The sequence below is a fragment of the Cheilinus undulatus genome, linkage group 10, assembly GCF_018320785.1.
Source record: "Cheilinus undulatus linkage group 10, ASM1832078v1, whole genome shotgun sequence".
In the NCBI taxonomy this organism is placed as follows: domain Eukaryota; kingdom Metazoa; phylum Chordata; class Actinopteri; order Labriformes; family Labridae; genus Cheilinus; species Cheilinus undulatus.
The window spans coordinates 33,073,665-33,099,587 of record NC_054874.1 but is presented as its reverse complement, the minus strand read 5'-3'; the positions used below and the strand labels follow the sequence as shown (position 1 = coordinate 33,099,587).

The 25,923-nt window shown below is 38.9% G+C and overlaps 2 protein-coding genes across 2 annotated transcripts; one reads left to right on the top strand and one right to left on the bottom strand.

Annotated features, from left to right (window-relative positions):
• The first annotated feature begins 597 nt into the window (after positions 1-597).
• ints6l (integrator complex subunit 6 like) lies at positions 598-18,522 on the top strand. Its single transcript, XM_041797860.1, has 18 exons — positions 598-866; positions 985-1,062; positions 3,999-4,148; positions 5,123-5,212; positions 5,315-5,498; positions 5,605-5,733; positions 6,097-6,260; positions 8,316-8,468; positions 8,614-8,746; positions 8,937-9,031; positions 9,116-9,226; positions 12,708-12,923; positions 13,026-13,152; positions 13,494-13,636; positions 13,731-13,962; positions 16,163-16,543; positions 16,637-16,730; positions 17,010-18,522. Exons 1-18 carry the CDS (start codon positions 756-758, stop codon positions 17,110-17,112), a joined length of 2,694 nt encoding a protein of 897 aa, XP_041653794.1. The 5' UTR covers positions 598-755; the 3' UTR covers positions 17,113-18,522.
• A 1,266-nt stretch (positions 18,523-19,788) lies between these two features.
• On the bottom strand, positions 19,789-25,885 carry mmgt1 (membrane magnesium transporter 1). Its single transcript, XM_041797789.1, has 4 exons — positions 25,756-25,885; positions 25,379-25,431; positions 25,181-25,284; positions 19,789-20,641 (listed from the first exon to the last, which is right to left on the bottom strand). Exons 1-4 carry the CDS (start codon positions 25,832-25,834, stop codon positions 20,485-20,487), a joined length of 393 nt encoding a protein of 130 aa, XP_041653723.1. The 5' UTR covers positions 25,835-25,885; the 3' UTR covers positions 19,789-20,484.
• Between the last annotated feature and the right edge of the window lie 38 nt (positions 25,886-25,923).

The following is a 25,923-nucleotide window of genomic DNA, read 5'->3' as shown; positions in this document are numbered from 1 at the left end:
GTGATTTGGTTTAATCATAAATTTCCGATTAACCGTGCATAAGGTCGATTGAAATACCAAGACTGTACAAATAACTGTGCCTTCAACTGCTGTCGTTTTTATGACAACAAATTTTCAGACTTTAAAATGTTCTTGATGATCCGTGTTTTAAAGAAATGCAGTTTCTCTTAATTGTTTCCTTCAAATGTTAAATGGCAATGGCGTATGAAGATCTGTGTGTATGGGCGAGAGAGAGAGAGGGGGACACAGAGAGAGAGAGAGAGAGAGAGTATGAAGAAATTGCAATAAATTTTCGTCTTAGTATGATCTGCTGTCTGGTGTCGTGCAAATATAATTATGTATGATAAGAATTGCGTATGCGCACCCAGAGCCATATGTCTAGTTGCATTACCGCCAATTCGGTGGTTAACAATACGAGAAACAGATCTGCTAGATATAAAACCATCATTTTGACATCGCCATGTATTTATATATTGAGAAGGGCGTGACCAATGTAATTCGGCTCAGCCAATGGTATCGCGATAATGGGAGTGGGGCGTTCCATTCGGTTAGGAGCAGAAGTTGAACAGCGCGAGCTGAGACAGAGCTCTAGAAAGGCAGATAGAGAGGGAGCAAAAGCAACGACCCTCTTCGGGAGGTGGGGGGGGCTTATTATAACAAAAATATACACACGTGTGAACTGTTTAGCGCACGATAGGTCATATGTGGATAACAGTTATTTTAGAAAAGCATACAACCGCGGTTTTACATTTAAAATGCCTATTTTAGTTTTCCTGTTAGACACGTCCGCTTCTATGAATCAGCGCACTTATTTGGGTACGACGTATCTGGACGTTGCTAAAGGCGCGGTTGAGGTCTTTATGAAGGTAAAGAACGATTTTACCCCGATTTTTTCAGCAAATATGCACCGTTGGACAGTTTAGGATTCCTTGGGGAAGACTGGTCGAGATTAATATATGTTGTTTTGGTTTTCTTTTTTGACAGCTGCGTGCCCGAGACCCGGCTAGTAGAGGCGACAGGTACATGCTAGTTACATTCGATGATCCACCATACGGAGTGAAGGTAATCAGCAAATGATACATTTTTACACTTGACAAAGCGAACCGATTATTCTGTCAGTAAGACTTTATTGTCCTTCTGGTTTGTAGTCAATGTTGGGCGGCTTCCCAGTGGCGAAATCGGCCCCTTTTTTTGCTCCAAACACCCGCAGATCCGGAGCTGCACTGCCTCCAACCATCCAGCGGACATTTTGCTTTTGTGTTTGAGAAAAGTCTCGGGCGTTGAGATGGAGGCGGAGAGATTTATTATCGCTTCTGACGTGTCCGTTTTTTTAAAAGTAGGATCTCCATATTGGTTAGGGAACCTGCCAGTCATACTCTCCTGCCCCCGTTCATTCTACCATGCATTATCATTGGCCAATCCGGGTTGAAGTAAATGATCCCTCCATCATGTTTTTTATATTCTTATGTGAGTTCGCCTGAAGAAAATTATCATTCATATAATTATTAATTATTACTTGTCACACCGACACTATGAGCATTATTACCCACATTCAAATACTATAGTTGCCACCATTCGCAGCTAAGCAGAAACATAACATTTGAATCACTGCAATAATTTATGGTTTCCTGTCCGCAGAGCTATCCATTATTCTATTGACTCGTTTTAAGACCCGGTACATAGACCCAACATGCACAATGAAACACAATATTTTGGACCCACGTGAACCCCCGGGGTCCATGTTCTGCCTTTATTATCCGTCCTAGAAGTCTTTACCTGCTTCATACGGTCTACAAACACTCTGTCACTACTAACAAAATAAGCCAGTACTTTTTATATTGGCATACAAGACCTAACAGTTCAAAGACGTAGAATAGTTTGGTTTTCTTGCAGTCTTTTTTGTCAACATGAGTCGTGACATCTTGCAAAATGCTAACACTGGAGAATAACTGTGATTAAGAAAAAACAGTGGTTGTTATTAGTTTTGAAGTATGTAGCCATACGTTTAACAGAAAACATGAGTGAAATGATACTTGGAATAACAAGATCATCAATACTCTAATACAGTATTACTGTATGTGTTTATTTTAACATCTGAAAAAATGGAAATGGATGTTATTTTCTTCTGTAGGGATAGTTGTAGGACAGGAGTCCTACACACACTATCATTTATACATCAGAGTATCCAAGTCCCACACCACGGCTTCACGCATCCCACTGACACATCCTGACGTATTACATGTTGAATAATCCAACATTCATCAAAGTGCTGCTGCCTGTCTGTCCTTAACTTCTCTTCCTCTTGCTTTTTCTCGCTTTGCCCTGTAGTTTGCTATTTCTCTCTGTTTTTTGCATCAACAATTGTGATGAAAAAACAAGATTACTGAATGGGGGTACTCTGATTGCACTCATACAGATGTAATAAATTGTTGATGTAGAGAGGAAGAGAGGAGGCTGGATGAGAAGAAATGTTCTGAATTCTGAATTATTGAGTACAAGTCTTACTGGCCTACAAGTTAGTGTCTGGGTTATTACCATAACAGTATCCCAGTGAATGTGTTTCCACCTACAGTTTTGCCTCATCTACTCTTTCACGTTGTTTCTGTAAAGGCTTCATAATTATCCAACTCATTCATATAACACTGCTTTTCCAACATGACTCAGAGCATACAATGTTGATTCTGGTGCTTCGAGGTTTTTTTTTCCAACCCTCTTTTCAAGGTGTTAGTGGGGTCTTAAAAGTATCAAAAGTTGACAAATCAACTCAGCCAGAATTGAGGCTTTTAAAAATTATTTAAACAGTCTTAAATGCAAGACTTTATGGTCTTATATTTGCAGTTTTTTTCATAGCCTGTCCATCTAACGAGGTTGTAGGCCAGTTTTTTTCCTTTTGTTTTTTATAATCACACATGAGATCTTTTAAAACTCTGCCAGATCTGACCTGAATTCTGTCCAGACTTAAGGAGATAAATTATTGAATTGAATAAAACTAATTTATTGTGAGCTATGGCGGATCAGCTGCAACAGTAAAGTGATCACTGACACATCAGTGCTTTAAAATAATGATTATTAGTATCTGAAAGTGGCAATTATACCACACTGTTTTCTTAATACCTAGTTGTAGGGTTTATTTTTTTAATTCTAAAGGCAGATTTTAGGAAAGCTACTTTTAGGCCACTTGATTAAAAAATATCCATTCATCTACCTTCTTTTTATCTCACAGTCTAATCTCAAAAGGCTCCAAAAAAGCTTGATTTCTATACAATAAGAATGACTACTGGCATTTTCTTTTATTTTTGTAACATTTCTGTCCTACTAGCAGCATAAAAACATGCAACTGTGTCATTAAACTGACAATGCAATAGGTCTTAAAATGTATGAAGAGATTCTTTTTAAGCAGTCCTCAAAAGTATTAAATCCAGTGTCAGATCTTCTGTTTATGTCCTGCTCTCTCTCTCTTTCTCTCTCTCTCTCTCTCTCTCTGTTCTTAGCCTTTCCCCTCCCTCTACTTATAAGTGGTAAGATTGCAGGTCATCCTTAGATTAAGCATGAAGCCGCAGCAGTAAGGTACTTGACCTGCTGGAGTCCACAGGCAGTAGTATGCCCACATCCCTCTTGTAGGACTTTCTATGCATCAGTGGGAGATGTATTGTTGGATGCTTGTCATCAATAGAATTAGACTCTTTCTCAAACGGTAACATCATACCCAAATATAGGGAACGTTTTTATGTTTTATTTTCAGTGCCTGACCTAACCTGATTTCATTTAATAGTAACTATGATGACACATTGCACTCACAATCGGTTGGTGTTTAAAAATATAACTCCCTTTCACTCTATTTCTTACAAATGCCATAGTACAGGTATCTGTGGGTGTGGATCTATTTTGGCTCGTGGTTACTTGACATGTACTGAGACTCCAGGCCTCCTCTGCTTCTGTGTTTTATAGCTCTGCTCTGTGCAGTTTGTATACCACATTGTTTGCTATATATATTTCAGGCAGGGTGGAAGGAGAACCATGCTACTTTCATGTGTGAGCTGAAGAACCTGCAGGCATCTGGGCTAACGACATTAGGCCATGCTCTACGCACAGCCTTTGACCTCCTTAATCTCAACCGCCTGGTCTCAGGCATCGACAACTATGGACAGGTATTTGATGCCAAACTCCTATGCATTTCATTGACAGCAATCTAACCTAAATTAAAATATTCACAAAACAGTATTTAATCATCAAAATCCTTATATGAAGTTACAAACTACACTGAGATTAGATGCATATCCATGGCCTTTTGCACATTGGCTGATAAAATGGTGAGAACTTGTCTTTGGTCAACATTAAGTGTTGGCTGTGACCCAAATTCCATGCATTTTTTATAGTTATCAGAGTAATACCTCAGTAGGACCAAAAAATCAAGGGAGAGTAAATATAAAGAAAGCCATCCAAAAAAGTAGACAATTGTACAAGTTGAGAAATGAAGTGAAATTAAGTACCTATGAACAAAATATACCAAAGCCCTCGGCACAAGATAAAATTTACCCTGATACACCAAAAAGCGGCACTGTGTGAAATTTGTCTTTTTAATATAGCAGAATTAGGAGCGTCACTTTTTTCCTCACACTGGAGACAGATAGAGGGATGATGACTTTTGACTGTATGTTACCTCCGTCTGTCTTGCCTCAGTGAGCACAATTGTCAGCTCAGCTCAAACATTTTCATTCAAACTCTCATTGACAGCAGGTATAGATAACTACTCTCAGGTAATGATACAAAGTTAAGGTATGGGGTTTTTTAATCTACTTAGCAAGTCTCTGTTTGATTTAGACCCCCTGCAGCACAGTGGTAAAGACTTCTGTTCATCCATAAATACAGCTACAAAATGAAGGGCAGCAACATAACATAACATAACATAATGACAGCATAACATTTTAGCATGCAGGCAGTCATCAGAGGTTTAGTGCTTATATAATGAAATAACTGCTAAATTTGACCTTTGTACACCTGTGGCTACAGTATTTTGGTTCGGAAAATAAGATAAGAAAGCAGCTTGGTAATGAAAAAAGATCGGAGCCACTGTTTTCTTGAGTTTGGATTTAATTACTGCATGTTACTGTTTGTCTCTCAGGGCCGCAACCCCTTCTTCCTCGAGCCATCTGTGATCATTACCATCACTGATGGGAACAAACTTACACACAGCTCTGGGGTGCCAGATGAGGTGAGAGCACAAGGCACACTCCGATATGGTCTTGTTAACTTTTGTGTTCTGATTGCAAAACTTTTCTCTTATCATCATTTTCTCTACCTTGTCTACTGTCAGCTGCACCTGCCTTTAAATTCTCCATTGGCAGGCAGTGAGCTGACCAAAGAGCCCTTTCGCTGGGACCAGCGTCTGTTTGCATTGGTTCTTAGGCTGCCAGGAGCGGCCACACTTGACACTGAGCAGCTTGGCAGTGTCCCCACAGATGAGTCTGCCATTACCCAGATGTGTGAAGTCACTGGAGGTTTGGCATTTTCTTATTTTGGTGAACCAGTTGGCGTCTTGTACCATTTATGTTCACTATGTTTTAGGCAGCACTAATTCATTCTGGTATTTATATTCTCTCACAGGGCGATCATACTGTGTGCGGACACAGAGGATGTTGAACCAGTGTCTGGAGTCTCTTGTCCAAAAAGTTCAAAGTGGTGTTGTCCTTAATTTTGAGAAGACAGGGCCAGATCCACCTCTTGTCGGGGAAGGTGAGTTCCTGTGCAACACTTGCAAAATGAGCACAAGTTATCAACTTAACGAATGCTAAAATCTTGTCATATTGTCAGAACAAAAGCAAAAAACAAAATAAACTAGTCCAACAATTTGCAATTTGTCATGATTATATTAATAATAAGAATATTTGGACCTGGTAGAGCCCAGGCAAGTGCATAAAAAGGTTCCTAATGGCTTTTAACCCAGTAGAAGTGTACTATATGGAGTTTTTTTAATGCAACCGTTTTTACCCATACAGCTCCAAATCAGAAATTATAATTTGCCTTGATGGTTTAAACTGTTTGTTGATTTTTTTGTTTAAGTTTTCTCCCCCTAATTTCACTTTATCTGTTCTACAGAGAGCTCTGTGGAATCAAGTCGTCCAGTATCATCCTTCAGCCCACAGGCATGGCACAGCTGCCACAAACTCATCTATGTACGACCAAACCCCAAGACAGGAGTTCCAGTCGGACATTGGCCCATACCAGAGTCCTTCTGGCCTGACCAGAATTCTCCTACCCTGGTGAGTCAAAAGCAAATTTAAATGATTCGGCTGCAGGTTTAAGCTGCCAGGTTAAGCTGGTTACATCCAAAAGAAGTAAATTTCTAAAAAAAATTTTTTGAATGATCCTACAAATTTGTGTACATCCACAATACGGTGCCACAAAGAAGTATCTGCCTTCTTTCTGATTCCTGATTTTTTTTTGCATATTTGTCACACTTAAATGTTTTGGATCATCAAACCAATTTCAACATCTCACAAAAGCAGCCCAAGTAAATACAAAATGTAATTTTTGAATGATGATTTTTTTTTTATTAAGGGGAAAAAATCCAAACCTATCTGGCCCTGTGTGAAAAAGTAATTGCCCCCTGAACCTAGTAACTGGTTTTGCCACCCTTGGCAGCAATAATTGAAATCAAGTGTTTGTGATAACTGGTGATGAGTCTTTCACATCGCTGTGGTGGAATTTTGGCCCACTCTTCTTTGCAGAATTGTTTTAACTCAGCCATATTGGAGGGTTTTCCAGCATGAACTGCCCGTTTAAGGTCACACCACAGCATCTCAATTGGATTTAAGTCTGGACTTTTACTTGGCCACACCAAAACCTTCTTTTTTTTTTTTTTTTTTTTTTTTTTTTTTGAGCCATTCAGAGGTGGACTTGCTGGAATGTTTCAGGTTGTTGTCCTGCTGCATAACCCAAGAGCGCTTGAGCTTGAGGGCATGAACTGATGGCCAGACAGGTCTTCAGGATTTTCTGGTAGACAGCAGAATTCATTGTTCCATCAATCACAGCAAGTTGTCCAGGTCCTGAAGCAGCAAAGCAGCCCCAGACCATCACACTGCCAACACCATGTTTGACTGTTGGCATGATGTTCTTTTTAGCAAATGTTGTTATTTTTATGCCAGATGTAACAGGCCGCACACCTTCCAGAAAGTTCAACTTTTGTCTCGTCAGTCCACAAAATATTTCTCCAAAAGTCTTGGGAATGATCAAGATGTTTCTTGGCAAATTTGAGATGAGCCTTTGTGTTCTTTTTTGTCAGCAGTGGTTTTGGCCTTGGAACTCTCCCATGGATGACATTTTTGCCCAGTGTCTTTCTTATGGTTGAGTCATTAACACTGACCTTCACTGAGGCCAGTGAGACCTACAGTTCTTTGGATGTCATTCTGGGTTCTTTGGTGACTTCCTGGATGAGTCGTTGCACTCTTGGAATCATTTTGGTTGTGATTAAATCCAAATATAACCACTCCTGGTAAGGTTCACCACTGTTCCCAGTTTTCTCCATTTGTGAATGATGGCTCTGACCATGGTTCGCTGGAGTCCCACAGCCTTGGAAATGGCTTTGAACCTTTTCCAGACTGATAGATTTCAATCACTTTGTTCTTGAATTTCTTTGGATCATGGCATGATGCGTTTCTTTCTGAGATCTTGTAGCCTACTTCACTTAGTCTGATAGGTTCTATTTAAATGATTTCTTGATTCAACAAATCTGGTGGTAATGAGGCCTGGGTTTGGCCAGTGAAATTGAACTCAGCTTTCCAACAACTGTGGATTATCACAGTTAACTCATGATTTAACCCCCCCCAAAAAAGGAGGGGGGGGTACTTTTTCACAAAGGGCCAGATAGGTTTGGATTTTTTTCCTTTAAATAAAATCATCATTCAAAAACTGCATTTTGTATTTACTTGGGTTTTCTTAGTGAGATATCAAAATTGGTTTGATGATCCAAAACATTTAAGTGTGATAATTATGCAAAAAGCCTCAGGAATCAGAAAGGGAGCAAATACTTTTTCATGGCACTGAAGATTTACACTTAAATTTCATAGACATTGAACTGATCTGTCTGTGTGCCTGTGTGTATCTCCTCAGATGTGTTTACTCAGAATTTCTCTTTTACTCTCACCTCATCTTTGAAATGGCTTTTGTGTACTGACATGAGACACTAACTTTGATTTACAGCCATTAATCATTTGTCTTAGTATACAATCCAGTGGTTTGATTAATCTTTACCTGTGTTCAAATACAGATAAATACATCAAACTAGTATTTCCCTTGATTTCATTTTCTGTTCATAGCCACCTCGTTCTGCACATCCTGTGGTGCGTTTTTCTTGTGTGGATTGTGAGCCTATGGTTATTGACAAGCTTCCTTTTGACAAGTATGAACTAGAGCCATCTCCGCTCACCCAGTTCATTTTGGAAAGGAAGTCCCCACACATGTGCTGGCAGGTAAGGCAGATATTTACACTCCATCAGCACTATTGGTGTATATCAACTGTCACTTGTACTACCTCAAGGACTTTCCTGGAAAGCAGAAATAATGGGGCTGCTCTTTAAAGTTTATCCCCGTCTATATTTTTTATTTTATCCACAGGTGTTTGTTAGCAGTAGTACAAAGCAGAATGACCTTGGGCAACCATTTGGCTACCTTAAAGCCAGTACCACTCTCACCTGTGTCAACCTGTTTGTCATGCCTTACAACTATCCGGTCCTTCTCCCACTCCTTGGTAAGACATGCCAGAAAACTGTTGTAGAAGAGGCCTCAAAACTTCTCAGTTAGTAGGTCTCCACTCTTGGTTAATTTAAAGCCTGCTGCCATCATATTCCACAGTCCTTGTGATAATGAATGTTATTACAGCTTTGCTTTAATTTTATCTAAATTTTTCTCAGACTTTCAATCTTTTTGTCTCCATCCAGATGACTTGTTTAAAGTGCACAAACTAAAACCAAACCTCAAGTGGCGTCAGGCTTTTGAGATGTACTTGAAGACAATGCCTCCATACTACCTCATGGTAAACTACCCAAAGTACACACGAACTACATAAACTGATATTTTATTAGAATAACGCCAACCATATTCTCTTATCTTCTAACAGCCTTTAAAAAAGGCACTAAGGATGATGGGGGCGCCTAATCTTATTGCAGACACCATGGACTGTGGCCTGAGTTACAGTGTTATCTCCTATTTAAAGAAGCTCAGCCAGCAGGTAAAACAACAAATGTTGCCTTTACAACCTTTCCAAGCTATGTGGATAAGATAGTAGGATCTCTGGGCTGCCCAGCAAATGGCACATAATAGTGCACAACACAGCACACAACACATTGCTAAAATCAGCCTTACACATTTGGCATATTTACGCTGAGTCCTAGAAGAAGTATGTTTGCACCTTTCTGTGCTCACATGGACAAGTCGATCTATAAAAAAGTATGGTCACCATACTTTGACACTGCATTGCCATCCTGAGGTAGAAGAGAACAATTATGCCGTTAACGAACAATAATCTTGTGTAAGGTCAATGATGCCGTACTTCTCTGTTATATTATGTAGTAATAAAATAGGAAGATACAGTATATCACCAAAGGAGGGATCCCAATGCACCTTCACTCTTGTTTTTCATTTGACACAGAGATTCAGAGCATTCCTCTTCCTGTTAGATATCAGCACTTTGTTGAGTGAGGAAAATAAAGATGTTGATGCCATCCTTTATATAGCTACATGATATACCGTTGAAAATAATGAATACCCCCCGACCCCCCCCCCCCCCCCCCACACACACACACACACACACACACACCTTTCTTTGATGTTTGGCAAAAAATTACATTACATTACATCTTGCACAATCTTGATATGACTCAAGGCATCACAGTTTTTCACCTCTATGTGTTTTATGTGTACAAATGTACATTGTAAGGAGAAGTAAACAAGTTTGACTCCAACCCTCTGCTAAGTTTAATGTTTAAAATCAGCTATTTAAATTTCAGTGTTTCAGGTACAGGCATATCTTGTTTCAAAAAGAGAGGGATACGGCCCAGTGATTGGTTTGATTACCTTAACAACTGACAAGTCAAAAGATTTAAAGCAACCCCACTTGTGCTTTACACCCAACTTTGTCCAGGGATAATGCATGTATGACTTGCACGAGTGTTAGACTTGGACTTTACCTGCAACTCTGTATAGAGGGGCAACTCAAGGAGTCACCAGAACACACCAGACAACTTCTTAAATTACATGAGGAAATGACTAAGATTGTTTATTTTTTTCAGATTTGTCGATGCTTTCAAAATTTGGATTTGCATAAATAATTTTGAATACAGTTGTAAAACATTTTTATATTTTTAGTATTAATCAAAAATTATGAAAAAATATCAAATTATTTGTTAATTTCACATCTTAAACCCAGTATGCTCCACTCTGTTATGAATAGATACATTGTAAAATGCCTTTATTTAGGGGCACAATCATACTAGGTAACCCATGCTGTGCCTAAGCATGCTTGAGCCCCGAAGTCCAGTTTGTTTGGCCAGTGTGAGTAGTCCTTATCCCTCTGAATCACAGTGTACTTCCTCGGCTCTGGCACGGATGGAAGAGCTGGGCTTACAGTTGAAACCAGAAGTTTACATACACTATATAAAAAGGCACATAGACTTTTTTCTCACCGTCTAACATTAAATCAGATTAAACTTTTCCTGTTTTTGGTCAATTAGGATTACCAAAATTATTTCTATTTGCTAAATGCCAGAATAATGAGAAAAGGATTTTTTTAGACAATTTTTATTACTTTCTTCAAAGTCAGAAGTTTACATACACTAAGATTACTATGCCTTTAAACAATTTGGGAAAGCCCAGATGTTGGAAGCCTCTGATAGATTTACTGACAACATTTGAGTTAATTAGAGGCACACCTGTGGATGTATTTTAAGGCACACCTGAAACACACTGCTTCTTTGTGTAACATCATGGGAAATCAAAAGAAATCAGCCAAGGTATCAGGAAGAGAATTGTGGACTTGCACAAGTCTGGTTCATCCTTGGGTGCAATTTCCAGATGCCTGAAGGTGCCACGTTCATCTGTTCAAACAATTATATGCTAGTATAAACACTATGGGAATGTCCAGCCATCATACCGCTCAGGAAGGAGACGGGTTCTGTGTCCCAGAGATGAACGTGCTTTGGTCTGAAGAGTGCATCTCAACCCAAGAACAAAAGCAAAAGACCTTGTGAAGATGCTGGCTGAAGCTGGTAAGAGTGTGTCATTATCAACAGTCAAACGAGTCCTGTACTGACATGGGCTGAAAGGCCACTCTCCCAGGAAGAAGCCATTACTCCAAAAGAAACATAAAAAAGCCAGATTACAGTTTGCAAATGCACACAGGGACAAAGACCTTAACTTTTGGAGACATGTTCTGTGGTCTGACGAAACTAAAATTGAACTTTTTGGCCATAATGACCATCGTTACATTTGGAGAAAAAAGGGGGACGCTTGCAAGCCTGAGAACACCATCCCAACTGTGAAACATGGGGGTGGCAGCATCATGTTGTAGGGTTGTTTTACTGCAGGAGGGACTGGTGCACTTCACAAAATGGATGGCATCATGAGGAAAGAACATTATGTGGAAATACTGAAGCAACCTCTCAAGACATCAGCCAGTAAGTTAAAGCTTGGGCGCAAATGGGTTTTCCAAATGGACAATGACCCTAAGCATACTGCCAAACTGGTTACAAAGTGGCTTAAGGATAACAAAGTCAGTGTTTTGGAGTGGCCATCACAAAGCCCTGATCTCAATCCCATTGAAAATTTATGGGCAGAGCTGAAAAGGCATGTGCGAGCAAGGCGGCCTACAAACTTGGCTCAGTTACACCAGTTCTGCTGGGAGGAATGGGCCAAAATTACTGCAAACTATTGTGAGAAGCTTGTGGAAGCATATCCAAAACATTTGACCCAAGTCATACAGTTTAAAGGCAATGCTACCAAATACTAATGAAATGTATGTAAACTTCTGACTCTCAAGAAAATAATAAAAAATTGTCTAAAAAAATATCTCTCTCATTATTCTGGCATTTAGCAAATAGAAATAATAGAAAAGTTTATGTGCCTTTTTATAGTTAGACAATGTATCAGGCAAAAATGACTAAAAAATCCACTAAGTAAGTAAAGTTGTTGTCATGTTAGCACATTTCTCCACTGCTGTGAAACTGCATGTGTTTTAAACTCTGTGCGTCACATTTTGTGGTGATGACATATCTGTGCCCTGGTCCAGTTGGCTCAGAGCAATGCTAAGTCAGGCAAGCAGGGGACAAGCGAGCTTCTGCACAGTGCAGCACATGGCAATAAGGCTTAGTGTGGTCATGCCCTCAAAGAGACAAGAAATTACAGATTATGCCTTGAACAGAAACATGAATATTCTCTGTTGTTTCTTTTCATTCAAGGTAATCATCCATGAGCTTTTAAAGAGTGTTCATAGGATGAAAGAATCAGGTGTAATGTATCTTAGGCCACTATCACTTTAAAAGAAGTATAACAGACTTTTTCTGTTTGATGAAGGTGTTTTTACATTTTTGTACCTTTAATCGTTTTGATGTTTATACCCTAAACCTAACCCTTTCCTCACAAGTTTCATACCTGTCTTCACTAAAACAATCGACTATTAAATGTTGTGTTTCTCTCCCTGCTTTGTTGGTAATAAGGCAAAGATGGAGTCTGATCGTCTGATTGTGTCTGTGGGGAAGAAAGCTCCACAAGAAACTGGTATTAAGGTGAAGAACCACTCCAGCTCTCTCTCTCTGGCCCACCGCCGGGACTTCAAGCAGCTGCTGCAAGGAATCACCGGGGAGGGGCCTCTCCGCTTGGTGGACATCAACTTCAAAGAGTTTGCCGGCTTCCAGATCGCTCTGCTCAACAAGGTAGGATGGAGACAGAAACAACACTTCTAAAACATATGTGGGAAAGTAATAGAAAATGTTTGATAAGGTTTAATTTGACTAAATATTCTGATTTATTTAAAGGATGTAAAACCTCAAGCTTATCGAAATGCCTACGACATCCCAAGACGGAACCTTCTGGATCAGCTCACTAGAATGCGCTCCAATATACTTCAAACATCGCAAAAACTCATCCGAGGGCAAGACGAAGGTATAAAATCATACTAAAAAAAATGTCAAAGTTTGTTTATTTTCCATTTAATGCTTTAGATCAGTCCCATCCTGTTGAAAGAGTAGTACCCAAAATTAAAGAAAACACCTTTACAATGAATTTTCAAGTATACTTCCAATGCAACTCAATAAAAATCACATACATGCAAAGAACAGTAGGTCTTTAATCATGTTATATGAATCAAGTCCAGTTTCAGATTTACATTTCTTGTTCAAAGAATGCTCTGAGATCTTTGTGGTTCAGATAGTAATTTGATGAAAATCAAAGAAACTTCCTAAATCAATAAATAATCTCTAAGTAAATTCTCCTTTGGTTGTTAGACTATCTGCACAGTATTCCAGTGGCTCAGATGGGAAACTATCAGGAGTACCTAAAAATGATGCCATCTCCGCTTAGAGAGATTGACCCAGACCAACCTAAACGCCTGCATACATTTGGGAATCCTTTCAAGCAGGATAAAAAGGTAAAAAGTAATTAACACTCGGCGTGACTGTTCCCCTTTATGTATGCATTGTATTTTTTTATTTAACAATCTGTTTTCTTGTGTTTAACCTCAGGGGATGATGATTGATGAGGCCGATGAGTTTGTTGCAGGCCCTCAAAATAGGAAAAGAGGAAATTCTGGGGATTCCAACTTGGGTATTACAGTGAAGAGAAGGCGAAGTATGTCCCCGTTACTGCGACGACCACAGACCCCCCTTGGAAGCACAAACAACATGGTGGTGGGAAAGAGTCCAGTAGCTGTTTCAGGGCAGCAGAACCTCCTAAAATCCATCCCACAGCACAAAGGTAGGACTGGGATCTACCTAGACCATAACAGTTACTAACTTGACACGCCAAAAACCACTGGAAAACCACTGATAGACAGCGTTCGGGAAAGGGCAGAGCCTTTGAAAAAAAACAAAAAACACTCGGAGGGTGATTGGTTGAACGTTCTGTCTGTCACATCTTTACGGGCCAATCAGAGCAACAAAACACGTGATGTCGTAGCCGCTACCAAAGAATACACTCCATATAGAACAGCACAACGCGAACCATGGCGACTGTAGACATGTCAGTACACAACTTTTTTCATCTTTGAAAAGTAAAACAACTCAGTGCTGTTCTTTGTTGTTCTATTGACGAAGAAATTTCTTCAAGTTCTGATGAAACTGGCACTATAGCAGCATCCACGCTAATGTCTTCTGCCATAACTGCACGGCTTCTTGTTGCTGCTTGCTTATGTCACAACTCCACCATACACGAAAGTACTGCCCCTCGATGCTGATTGATCCTGTCACTTTCTAACAAGGCCCAAACGGTTCAGATGGGAGCTTTGCAAGATTCGCCAGTGAGAAACACACAAACGAGCGTATAGATCTGCTTTGCAAGGTTAAACAGTAACACTTCTGTGTCTTGATTATATGGGGAAAAAACACAAAAAAACAACTGCTTATGCAACTGACATGAATCATTCATTGAAAATGTGGCAGATTGAACGGCATATTAGTGAGGGCTGTACATTGAATCATAGCTTTATTGTCATTGTGATAAGAGCATTCACAATTAACTAATCACAACAGCCTGAATTTATTGCAAGAAATTAAATCATTCCATGTAAACAGGAAAAGCTTTTTCACTCAGCATGTTCATTTTACCTATTTAATGAAGTCTGAGTATTATGACTATGATGTCATACCCTTTTGATGTAATCAGATGAAGCCCAGATCATGCAGTCATACAGTGGCAAGAAAAAAGGATGTGGACCCTTGAAAATGATGTAGTTTTCAGCATTAAGGGATCATCAAACATGATCTGATCTGCATCTACGTCACCAGTATAGACACACACATTGTGCATAACCCAATACTACACAAACAATTATAATATTTAACTTCGTTATTGAGCACAGCCATTAAACATTCACAGTGTTGCTGGAAAAAGTAAGTGAACCCTGGATTTAATAACTGGTTGAACCTCCTTTGGCAGCAATAACAGCAACCAAGCATTTTTGGTAGCTGCTGATTAGACCTGCACAATGTTATGAGGAATTTTTGACCATGCTTACTTGCAGAACTGCTTCAGCTCACTTATATTCTTAGGCTGTCTGGTGTGGCAAGCTCTCTTGAGGTCATTCCACAGCATCTCTGTTGGATTCAGGTCTGAGCCACTCCAGACTGCCAATCCTCCTGGGATTTCCTTTTTTTCATAGCTGTAGTAGATTTATTTAAGTGTTGAGGGTCATTGTCCTGTTGCATCACCCAACTTCTTCTGAGCTTCAGCTACTCTGACATTATCCTGTGGGATACCTTGATAAACCTGGGAATTCATTTTCCTCTCAATGATGGCAAGCTGCCCAGCAAAGCAGCCTGGCTGACTTGTTCCAATGATTCCTTTAAGCCTGTTTTGTGCCCTTACAGTCAGTCTGGCTTGGTGCCCACTTCCAGGGAGAGTAGCCTCAGTACTGTATTATCTTCATTTGTGGACAATTTGTCTAACTGTGGACTGATAAATACCTAAAGTACTGTAAATGTTTAATGGCTGTGCTCAATAAAGAATTAGAATTATTATTATTTGTGTGGTATTAGCTCAAACACATAGTTTTTGTTAATACTTGTAAGTTAGATGCAGATCAGATCACATTTGATGACCAATTTATGCAGAAAACTAGATAATTTCCAAAGCTTCACATACTTTTTCTTGACATCTTTTTTGCATCTACAGTTTGTAGATGTGTATGGATGCATGTGAATGGGATATGCCCATACTGATGGCTAGTTCTCCAAGCAACATCTGCCATCAGTGTATGAATGTTGAGTGAATGTGGGTGGCCTGCGTTGTAAAAGTGCTTTGAGTTGTCAGATGACTCGAGAAGTGTTATACAAGTCCATTTACCATTTATTTTCATAACATAATACACATTGCAGAAAGAAAACCTATCTTAAAGGGATTTTTTTCCAAAATTTTTCAGCCCTAATAATAGTCTTAACTTTTTTGTTTTTTGCCACAGGAGTGGATATCAACAACATGGAGAGCCTTGAGACCAATGGTGACGACATACTTGGTGCTGAGTCAGGGGAAATGTGGCCTTCTGAGATGGACACTGTAACAGATAACCCATCTTCTCTAAGTCTAGAGGAGAAGGCTGGGTTATGTGCAGCAGATGGGGGAGAGGATAGCGACATGATAGAGGAGAGGATGGTAACAGATGGACTAGATGAGCAGCCAGCAAAGGAGAAACACTACTATGAGAGACTGAGTCCACAAAGCCAGCTAGAGGACCCCGAAGCCAACCTCTCAGTGCTCGAGACTATTTATATAGCCCCGCTAGATGGCAGCCAGGCAGAGCTGAGGAGTCGAGTCATCAAAGAAGTTCGCAAACCCGGAAGAAGTGAGTATGAAATCATATGCAAGCCTTTTGAATGAAGTTTTACTTTAGAGGTCAACTGTCCTTTTCCTCAACCATGTCTTTGTTCTCCCCCAGACTATGAGGCAATACAAAGATTACTGCAGCAGGTGAAAGGGCCAGTTAACGTCCAAAAATACTTCATCCAATATGCTATCAGAGAGGCTGTCAGGTAAGAAACAATTTGGTGTTCTGAAAACATCCCAAAGCTTTTGGGGTGAGCTACATGTGTGAATAAAAACAGCAAAATTATCCAACATCCAAACTTATGTCACTGAGGTCACATCATGGTGAAGATTTGCTGACCTCATCACTACGCATAACAATAACCTACAAATCCACTGCAATTATTTTGGCTGATTCACTTCTTCCATATTTACTTTTCTTTTTCTTGTCTCTTTGCCTTTGCATTCAATTTCAATTTATTAGGTTAATTTTTATTTTCTGGCAGGTTCAAGAAGCGGGTACTGATCCAGCAGCTGGAGAGGGTCCTCACTGAGCTGGAAGAGAAGCAAACACCAACCTCAGAGCTCCTCAATGACCATGGCAGTTAGAAAGGAAGTGATCTTTGTTTTGTCACTGGACAAATCAATGAAGCCCCTTCCTTTTGGACATCTTTTCTGTTGATTTTTCTGATTCGCCACCATGAAAGGGACATTGTTGTTAACTTGCCTTGAAAAGAATAAAATGTGTACTGAAGGTGAAGAAGGACCCATGCACTGATAGCAGGTGCTCCCACTTCCCCTTGTGCTGTTACAGCACATCCTATTAGAGGGTCGGGTTTAATTCAGGAAGACCTACAGGACAAGTCCACTGAAGATAATGGACATATGCCTTAAACATTCATATGGCTTTATCTGTGTTGTTAAGGAAACATAGATACACACACTCTCAGTTAGAGAGAGGCACATTATGCTGTGAGATCCTTATGTGGCAGAGCTAGAAGTGGACAGGGTCATTTTGTTGGTTTTGTTCTGTTATTACAGCCCTTCTTCAGCTGGTCTGAAAATGGTTTGTAAAACAGCAGCTATTCTTTTTTTAAATGTAAAACACTGGGATAAAATAATCCACAATATAGATGTATTTTTATTTTGTTTTGAGGTAAAAACGAACTACAGTTTAGTGTTTTATATATAAAGAGATTTTGTATCTATACTGGAAAATTCCAAATTAAAAAAATGTATTAGCTGATTATTCAATTGACCGACCATCAGAATCCATGATATGTGGTTTTTGGAAAAGTCTCCTTGCAGCCAGTCTAGTCAGTAAAATACCTAATAAATCAGCATATTTTTTCATTTCAAAATGGTTGATACTTGGGTGTATAGTGTGGCAAAATCTGAAATGGTGGCCACATTGTTATAGCCTCATGCTATCTATCTTGACATTGCTGAACCCTAAATACAACTTTGTTGGTCAGTCAAAGGTTCACCTTCACAAATGTTTGTCAACATTTAATTTACAGGCTCTGAAAATGACATATGCCGGTCTTTTTCCATTTTGCTTTAACACACATTATAGTCAAACGTTATATGAATGCAGTATTTACTTTTGGTATTTACTAAAATTTTACCCATCAAACACATACATACACATACATCCACACACAGTCCTGAGAAAATCCCCTCCAAGGACAACAAACACTCCACTGATTTCCAGAATAATGATCTTACTGGGAGGAATTTCTGCATTTGGTCCTCAGTTGACAGTCTCCAGCTGGGAATCTGCCCTCTGCTGCTTTTTAAATAAACCTTTGTTGATTTTGTTCTTATGACAGATGTACACTACTTTTTAATGTTCATAAAGATATAGACTATTTTTTGTGAATTTGTTTATTTCAGAGTATAAGACATATTTTGGATTAAATGTTTAAAGCCAATTTTGTAAGCTGTTAAAAACATGAAACGAAGGGTTTTGTGAACCTGTTTTTTACAGAACTAAAAATAAACCTCAGGTAGAATGTTTTTCTTGTGTTGTCATATTTTCCATTTCTTCTTAAAGGTCGTGTTTAACAGACTACAATAATACATTTAGTATTCAAACTTCAAGATGTATAGTCTGCCAGAATTAAACTTTGGAGAAAGGATCATTGTATATATTGTTATCCCCCAATAAGTTCTCCAGGAATAATTAATATTTAACTGTGGGTTTAGTTTTTTTTTTTTTTTTGACAAATCTAGTAAAGAAATGATATACTTTCATAATAAAAAATTGTTAGACATGAGAATGGTTAAATGTGTATAGGATGTCAAAACAAACTGTAGTATTACAGAACCCTTCTGTCATCCCTTTACACAAAGAAGTGTTAATCTGTTGATCTTTACATGCTGATGTGCACTGGGTGTGCACAAGAACAGCAATTTTTTATTAAAGATTTTTTGTCTTTAGTTGGATAGTGCAGCTGAAGAGAGACATAGAACACAGGGAGAGGGAAGATATGCACCCAGCTAAGACTGGGAATCAATCACGCAACCAGTGCATCAAGGACCCCAGCCTCTGTATATGGGCCCATGCTCTACCAACTGAGCTAAACCAGCACCCACACCAGCATTTTATCCTTCTTTGTGAATCATTTTCGGATCTTAAGATAAAATGAGACCCAGCAATTTATGGGGAAAAGCAAAGCGATTTTTTGTACAAAAAGTGCAGCAAATGTGTTTTTAATACTCTGTTTTGCCAATCATATATTGACTCTTTGTGTTTTTTGTACAATCTTAAGTGCCCATTCTAAGGAGCCCTGAACTGCAAGGGGAAAAAAGGAGCTGAGGGGGGTTTAAAATAATTTTATATTAATTGATGCACTTTTTTTTCCAACAACCAAAAGTATTTTATAACATTAATACTTAAGGACCTATCGTTAGAGGGAATCTCATGAACGTCTATGTGTTGACTTCATTAGTGTAGATTTGTTGAAGCCTAGAAGTTAACGTTACACTGCCATCTTGAGTTCAATGTAAATAAATGATTAGGTGGAAAGTTTTGTGATGAGTTATTAACAAGGTAATTGGTACATCTGCTCCCTGTTGTTTATGTGAGAACCTTCCCTCCCACTGACAAAAGGCTCAATGCCATCATATGTGTTTGTTATATTTCCTCCAGATTAATCAGAATGATGTCTGAATAATGTAACACAGAGACCCTTCAATGTTTCATCAAAAAGCCTCTACAGTAAACCTTGATCTCAATTGCCTGGCAAAACAACATGGAACAAAAAACGGAGTAACACAATGTAAAATCAGTACACTTTTTATTAAATTAAAAACATCATTTTAATCTTAACAAAAAAGAGAAAAACAAAAGTCACCCAGATGAATGTACCAGCACTTTCTAGTCAATTTTATGTTCACAGTATCATCTGAGTGACAACCTAATGGTTTCTGTTGTCACATCTCACCTTAAGCAGACTTCCTGTGGTATAAACCAAACCTCTTCAGTGTACACAGGATGTACAAAGGAGCCTGTCTTCTTCTAGAAATAAATCAACACAATAAATGTCCTCAATCATCTGACAAATCTTGTTTCAGTTGACAGAAGTTTGCCCAGAGTGTTGCTGAAGACTTTTGTGTGGTGGAAATGAAACAGAGTACAGACATTTTTATGCCCCTCATACATAGGATCTACAAAGGAAAGCAATGTCCTGCATCAGTTCAGGCGGGACAATAAGTGAAGATGGCTTTGAATCTTAAGACTCCAAAGCGAGAACATACTGTATATACAAACAAGTCTGCTTGAAAAATTGAAGGGTTGGCACAGTCAGTGTTGAATATGGTGGTGACCACTTTTATGGACAGAGATGCATGGACAACATATTAGTTTATTTACAAATACAAATTAAAGTAGAGAAAGGTGAATTTTCACTTCATCCCAGCTGTCTAACAAAAACAACTCTTATCTGACGATAAAGTTGCGGGCAGGAAAGGCCAGTCTCAGTGCAAATGCTCCAGCTTACGTAGTCGAATGGGGTTGGGAAGAGCTTGCTGGTTGCGTACAGAGGAGGGCTCCTCCAATGGTGTGTGGAAAAGCACCCGTCCCCGGTGATTGAATAGGTAAAAGGAAGGGTGGTTCCTCAGCGTATCAAATGTTCTATAGAGAAAAACAAAGGACTATGACTGAAAAAAACTTGTAAAGTTACATACATGATGGACAATTACTTAAGCAGGTGCAGTAAAAGGCATGTGGGTAACACATTTAACTTGTATTTTCCTTCTTCAAGTCTAATTCAGAAGAATGAAGGAATTAAAATATATGGAGTGAAAACCTCAACACACAAATAGGTGATGTCACCTGAAATTAATTCTTCACACAGTTTTCTCATCACTTGTTGGCTTTGTTTTCATATAAACTGAAGTTGCCTTTCTATTGTTTGCTACAGACATAACGTACAGTCCACTGATTTAAGATCACAGTCTCACTTCTTGCTGATTGTTGCATCTGATTTTCACAGCTATCAAAAATACATTATCAAGAAAAAACAAACCATCAAATCAAAAACAAAAAAGCACGATGCTATTTCCGGTAAAACACTTCGTAAACATGTTTTTAATGTGCTTTATAAATGAAGACATTATTATCATTTTATTAGTGTTACTGTTATTGTTGTCCCCCAGTTGCTCAAGTTTGGCCAGGGGCCCGTTGCACAAAAGTAGGATTCAGACAAAGTAGGATAAATGACTGAGCTGGGTTCAATGAATCCAAGACAAGAGCGTCCAGGCTTAATTGGCTGCACAAAGACCAAGCCAGGATAAGCAGACACAGATTCATCAAGCCAGGTGAAACCAATCCTGGATTAGCGCGCACATGCGGCTTCCTCAAGTAGACCCCACCATCGATCACAGATTCACCGATTCACCATGACAATGAGAGCAGCGTACTTTTCCCCATCGGAGCCAGAAATCCTCATGGAGGCTTACGAGGAGGTAAAGGACCAAATAAAAAAGAAAGGCAACACCGCCACAGCTATAAAACAATGAGACAAAGCGGGGCAAAGTATTGCAGACCGCCTAAATGCGTAAGTAGTTAGCACAAATACACACTCACTGCTCTGCTGAAACCATCACAATTACAATCCAAATAGTTAACTAACATCTCTGAAAACGTAGTTGTACTCTGATTATGAATCACTGGAAACTGTAAGTGAAATTGACTGCAGATTGTGTAAATGTAACTCCATCAGATTGTAAAATCTTAGCTCATGCTCCATGCTTTTCTGCTGTTTCATTAGCCTATACACTCAAAAATAATTCAAGGGCCGAGTTAATGTAACAGTTATACTGAGATATTCTTACTTAATAAACTCAATGGACATCATTATTCTGAGTATTTGGGTTGAAATGATCAATATTCTTGAGTTAAACTCAAACATGAATCTTTGAGTGAAATCTAAATATTTTAAATTAGGTAAGAAATGATGACTTGACCAACAGATTAAATTGTTTAAATATCTTTAATAATTTCAGTCTGTTTCATTTATATATTTGAGTATACACTATGAAAACTAGTAAAAATAAATTTTTGACAATTTGTTTTACTTAATTCCAAGACTTTGAAATCTACTCAATATTTCTGAGTGTAATATTTTTTCATTGATATTATTAAGTAAAGAGCAGTAATATTTTTAGACTGTATGTATGCAACTGGGCCAAAAAATCCCCCTCAGGTGCCCATGAGGCGGATTTTGTGAATAGGAAATCCTTTCACAGTATTAATGTTCAGGTGAACATGACTTTTTCAAATCGTCAATTAATGAATACTGTGCATTGCTTGTGATGTGCATTGATTGGTTTAAATAGTCTTCATCTTATATTTTCAGATGGTCTGCAATGCTGTCTCATTAGCAATGTTGTGGCAAAGTGGCCTGGCTCGGTCCATGACTCCCGAGTCTTTCGAACCTCTGGAATCTATCAGCGCCTATCACAAGGTGAGTCACACAACCTCTATTAATAACACTTTTTACATCATGGCTGTGTCAAGAATGTCACTCTATTATGAGGTTGTGACGATGAGATTTTGTCTTGGCAGGTGAATTGTTTGGTGTGTTGCTGGGGGACAGGGGGTATGCCTGCCAGCCTTTTCTCCTGACACCATTCACAGACCCCCAGGAAGCACAGCAGGCCTACAATCATGCCCATGCCAGGACAGGGGCCAGGATTAAAATGACCTCTGGCCTCCTGAAGGCACGCTTTCACTGTCTTCAAGACTTAAGGGTCAGCCCTTTGAGGGCATGTGACATCACTGTGGCCTGTGCTGTCCTCCACAATGTGGCCTGCCTGAGGAAGGAGAGGGCCCCCAGAGTGCCATCACACGTGGACTGGGACAATCCTGCCATCGACAGTAGTCGGCTGGTCAGGGACCAATATGTGTTAAATTATTGTAGTTAACATGCATGCTGTGAATTTCAGTTAAATATGTCATGTATTGGCAGAGGAAGTTATGTTTTTTTTTTTTCAATTCAATATAAATTGATTTGGCCTCTTATGTTGTTTGTGTTGTATACTGTGTGTATACAAGCTTGCAGGGAGGCTACAGCATCCATTCATTTGTCTGTTCATTTGTTGTGTATAGATTTGTCCTGGATTTATTTCAGTGTGCAGACATGTGGGGTGTGTTAAATACAGACCTTTGAATGTGTATTTATTCTTATGTTCTATGATGTGCTTTGATTCCGTGCTTTCTATCTTGTAGAGTCACTGTGTGACTTCAGTTTTGAAAGGAACTGATGGTTTACTTGCTTTGATTTATCCTTATTCAATAAAGGAACTTCATGTTACTCTTTGATGTTTATTTATATTAATATGGCATATATAGTCTATGGGAAACTGTAAATTATCTAATGATTGCAAAATCATCTAAAATAATCATTCATCTAAAATTACTGAAATTTAATATCACAAATGTTTAGATAATGACAGTGAGTCTAGTTGAATGTGAAGTGTGCAGTGGAATAGCTAACTATTGGTTTCCATTTGTGGTGACTGCTGACTGAGATAAGGATGAGATTAAATAGATCCTGGAACTAAGTCTGGTCTGGAGCAGGCTAGCTCCACAGACTAAATCTCCATGGTAACTTTATGCCATAACATATCCTGCCTTTCACTATCCCCCTTTTGTGCAACCGGATGATGGATAATTTGAGCCAGGATAACCAAGATATCCCGGCTTAATCCCTTATCCTAGTTTAGTGCAACGGGCCCCAGGAGACCAACTCTTGGAAGAGTCCTAGTTGTGCCAAACAAGGGAGGCCACCCTTCAGTGCAACAGATCTGGGCTTTTCAACAATCCTGTCTCTCAGCCCTGTAGGCAGTACCTTTGACCTCATGGCCTGGTTTTTGCTCTACCATGCATTATCACGTAAAGCTGTTGATAGAGCAGTGTTAATTTTGGCAGCTATTTTTAATTTTAGTCTTAGTCTTTTGATCACGTCTTTCAGTTTTAGTCACATTTCAGTTTTTTCTACCTTTATAGTTTTAGTCTAGTTTTAGTCATCGAAAACTCAAAAGCATTTTAGTCTAGTTTTAGTCCATAAAAAGTCCTTACATTTTAGTCTTTACCTTCATCTGAGCATTTATTCTCTTGCCTAAATCCTATACCAAGTCATGGCAGTGTGCTTTATGTACCCTGCTAAACCTGGGGTTCCTGCTTTCTACAGCTGAGAGGCAGAAGAGATACAGATACATTGTTTTTTTTTTGACAGATTTCCCCACAGGGGACAAACTTCATGGATTTTGTATGTCCAACAAAAATTACATAACATTTTAGTTTAGTTTTAGTCATCTTGACAAAAACTAATATTAGTTTTTGTCAGATTTAGTCATCACAGATCTTTCTTTAGCAAGTCTTGTTCTAGTTTTTGTCATGGAAAAATAGGCTGTCAATGAACATTTTAATCATTGTTATAGTCGATGAAATTAACACTGCTTTAGAGAGGTGCATGCCTTTCCAAATCATGTCCACTCGATTTAATTAACCACAAGTGGATTCTAATCAAGGTAGAGAAACATCTCAGCAAAGATCCAGGAACAATCCTGAGCTAAATTTCATGTGTTGTTTCAAAGGTTCTGAATACTAATGTCAATGGGATTCAGTTTTTCTTTTTAATAAATCTGCAAAATTTCTAAAGTTCAGTTTTCACTTTCATGATTGGGTACTGGGTGTAGATTGAAATTATTTTTTTCCAACTGTAGCGTCAGGCTGCAACGTAAAATTGAAAAAGTCAGGAAAGTCTGAATACTTTCCAAATACACTGTATTTATCAGTCCCATTCTGCATGTAAATCAGCTATAGAGAGCTTTATTTTGTGGTTCCTAGATAACATTTACCTGGATCTTAATGTTTTACAAGGCTTATTAAAAAGTTGAAACATGTACCAGTGGACAGAAGATGATTGGATTCCATAACTGGAAAACTGTATCATTAACTCAAAGATGGCGCATACCTATTTATCTAAAGTTATTTATTTCTTTGTCTGTATCATTTGTCCGCCACAACATACCAGTTGGGGCATAATGTTCCTGCAAAGGTGTTTGATCTATTTGTACAAGAACTGAACAACAGCAACCTAAATATAAATATAGCGGGGTGGTGTGCAGGCTTGTCAAGGGACTGTGGCAAACCAACTGAACTTACTTGTTTTTCAGTTCCGAGGAGGCGTCCATGTCTTTGAACTCTCCAGCAATGTGGACAATGCCATAACAGGTCATCACAAACGACAATAAAGTCTGTAATACAATCTGTAAAACAAAGTTTAAAAGTTTGATGAAGATGCTATGGACAACACTTTGAGGTATGCTGTTAGAATACTGCATCAGCATAGAAGTCACTCACATCAATTGGTAGTGTCTCATTTTCCTTCTCTGTCAGTCGCATATATGAACGATCTGGTGGATGAGATAGGTTTAAGTTAGCAATTCAAATTACAGTACAAAATGTAGGTACGTAGATTAACCACTGGTGTCAAAAAGAATGAATTTTAAATTTAAAACTGAATGTAAATGACTCCACTAACTTTATTCTAATATGAGGACAGATGATGTTTAAGTCTTATTGCTAACGGGGTTAAGCCGTGCTAGTGTCTATTAGCTAACTGTCGGACCGAAAGGCCCAACCGGCTGCTCTTTCGCCGTGCCCCTAAACAGCAGAGACACACCGGCCTAGAAAAAGACACGGAGAAATGTTTTTTAAACACATTTTTCGAAACTCACGCTGTGCCGCTGAAAAAGCTGCATGAGCTAAGGCAAAAAGTCCGATGCCAACAACACCTTTCCAGAAAGACGAGGCCATCTTGATGTCAGAGAAGACGGGATGCAGTGTCGTAAAGCAATGTCGTAAACAGCCGGAACCATGAGACGGTCAAAATAAGTCACTCATGA

What these genes read in the sequence shown, in the direction of transcription:
- ints6l (XM_041797860.1), top strand. Translation starts at nt 756, where the DNA reads ATGCCTATTTTAGTTTTCCTGTTAGACACGTCCGCTTCTATGAATCAG. An exon ending in GCTCTGGGGTGCCAGATGAG is followed by an intron (nt 5,213 to 5,314) that starts GTGAGAGCACAA and finishes GTCTACTGTCAG; the next exon opens with CTGCACCTGCCTTTAAATTC. An exon ending in GGTCCTTCTCCCACTCCTTG is followed by an intron (nt 8,747 to 8,936) that starts GTAAGACATGCC and finishes GTCTCCATCCAG; the next exon opens with ATGACTTGTTTAAAGTGCAC.
- mmgt1 (XM_041797789.1), bottom strand. Translation starts at nt 25,834, where the DNA reads ATGGCCTCGTCTTTCTGGAAAGGTGTTGTTGGCATCGGACTTTTTGCC. An exon ending in AGCTTTTTCAGCGGCACAGC is followed by an intron (nt 25,432 to 25,755) that starts GTGAGTTTCGAA and finishes CTCATCCACCAG; the next exon opens with ATCGTTCATATATGCGACTG. An exon ending in ATGAGACACTACCAATTGAT is followed by an intron (nt 25,285 to 25,378) that starts GTGAGTGACTTC and finishes TTTGTTTTACAG; the next exon opens with ATTGTATTACAGACTTTATT.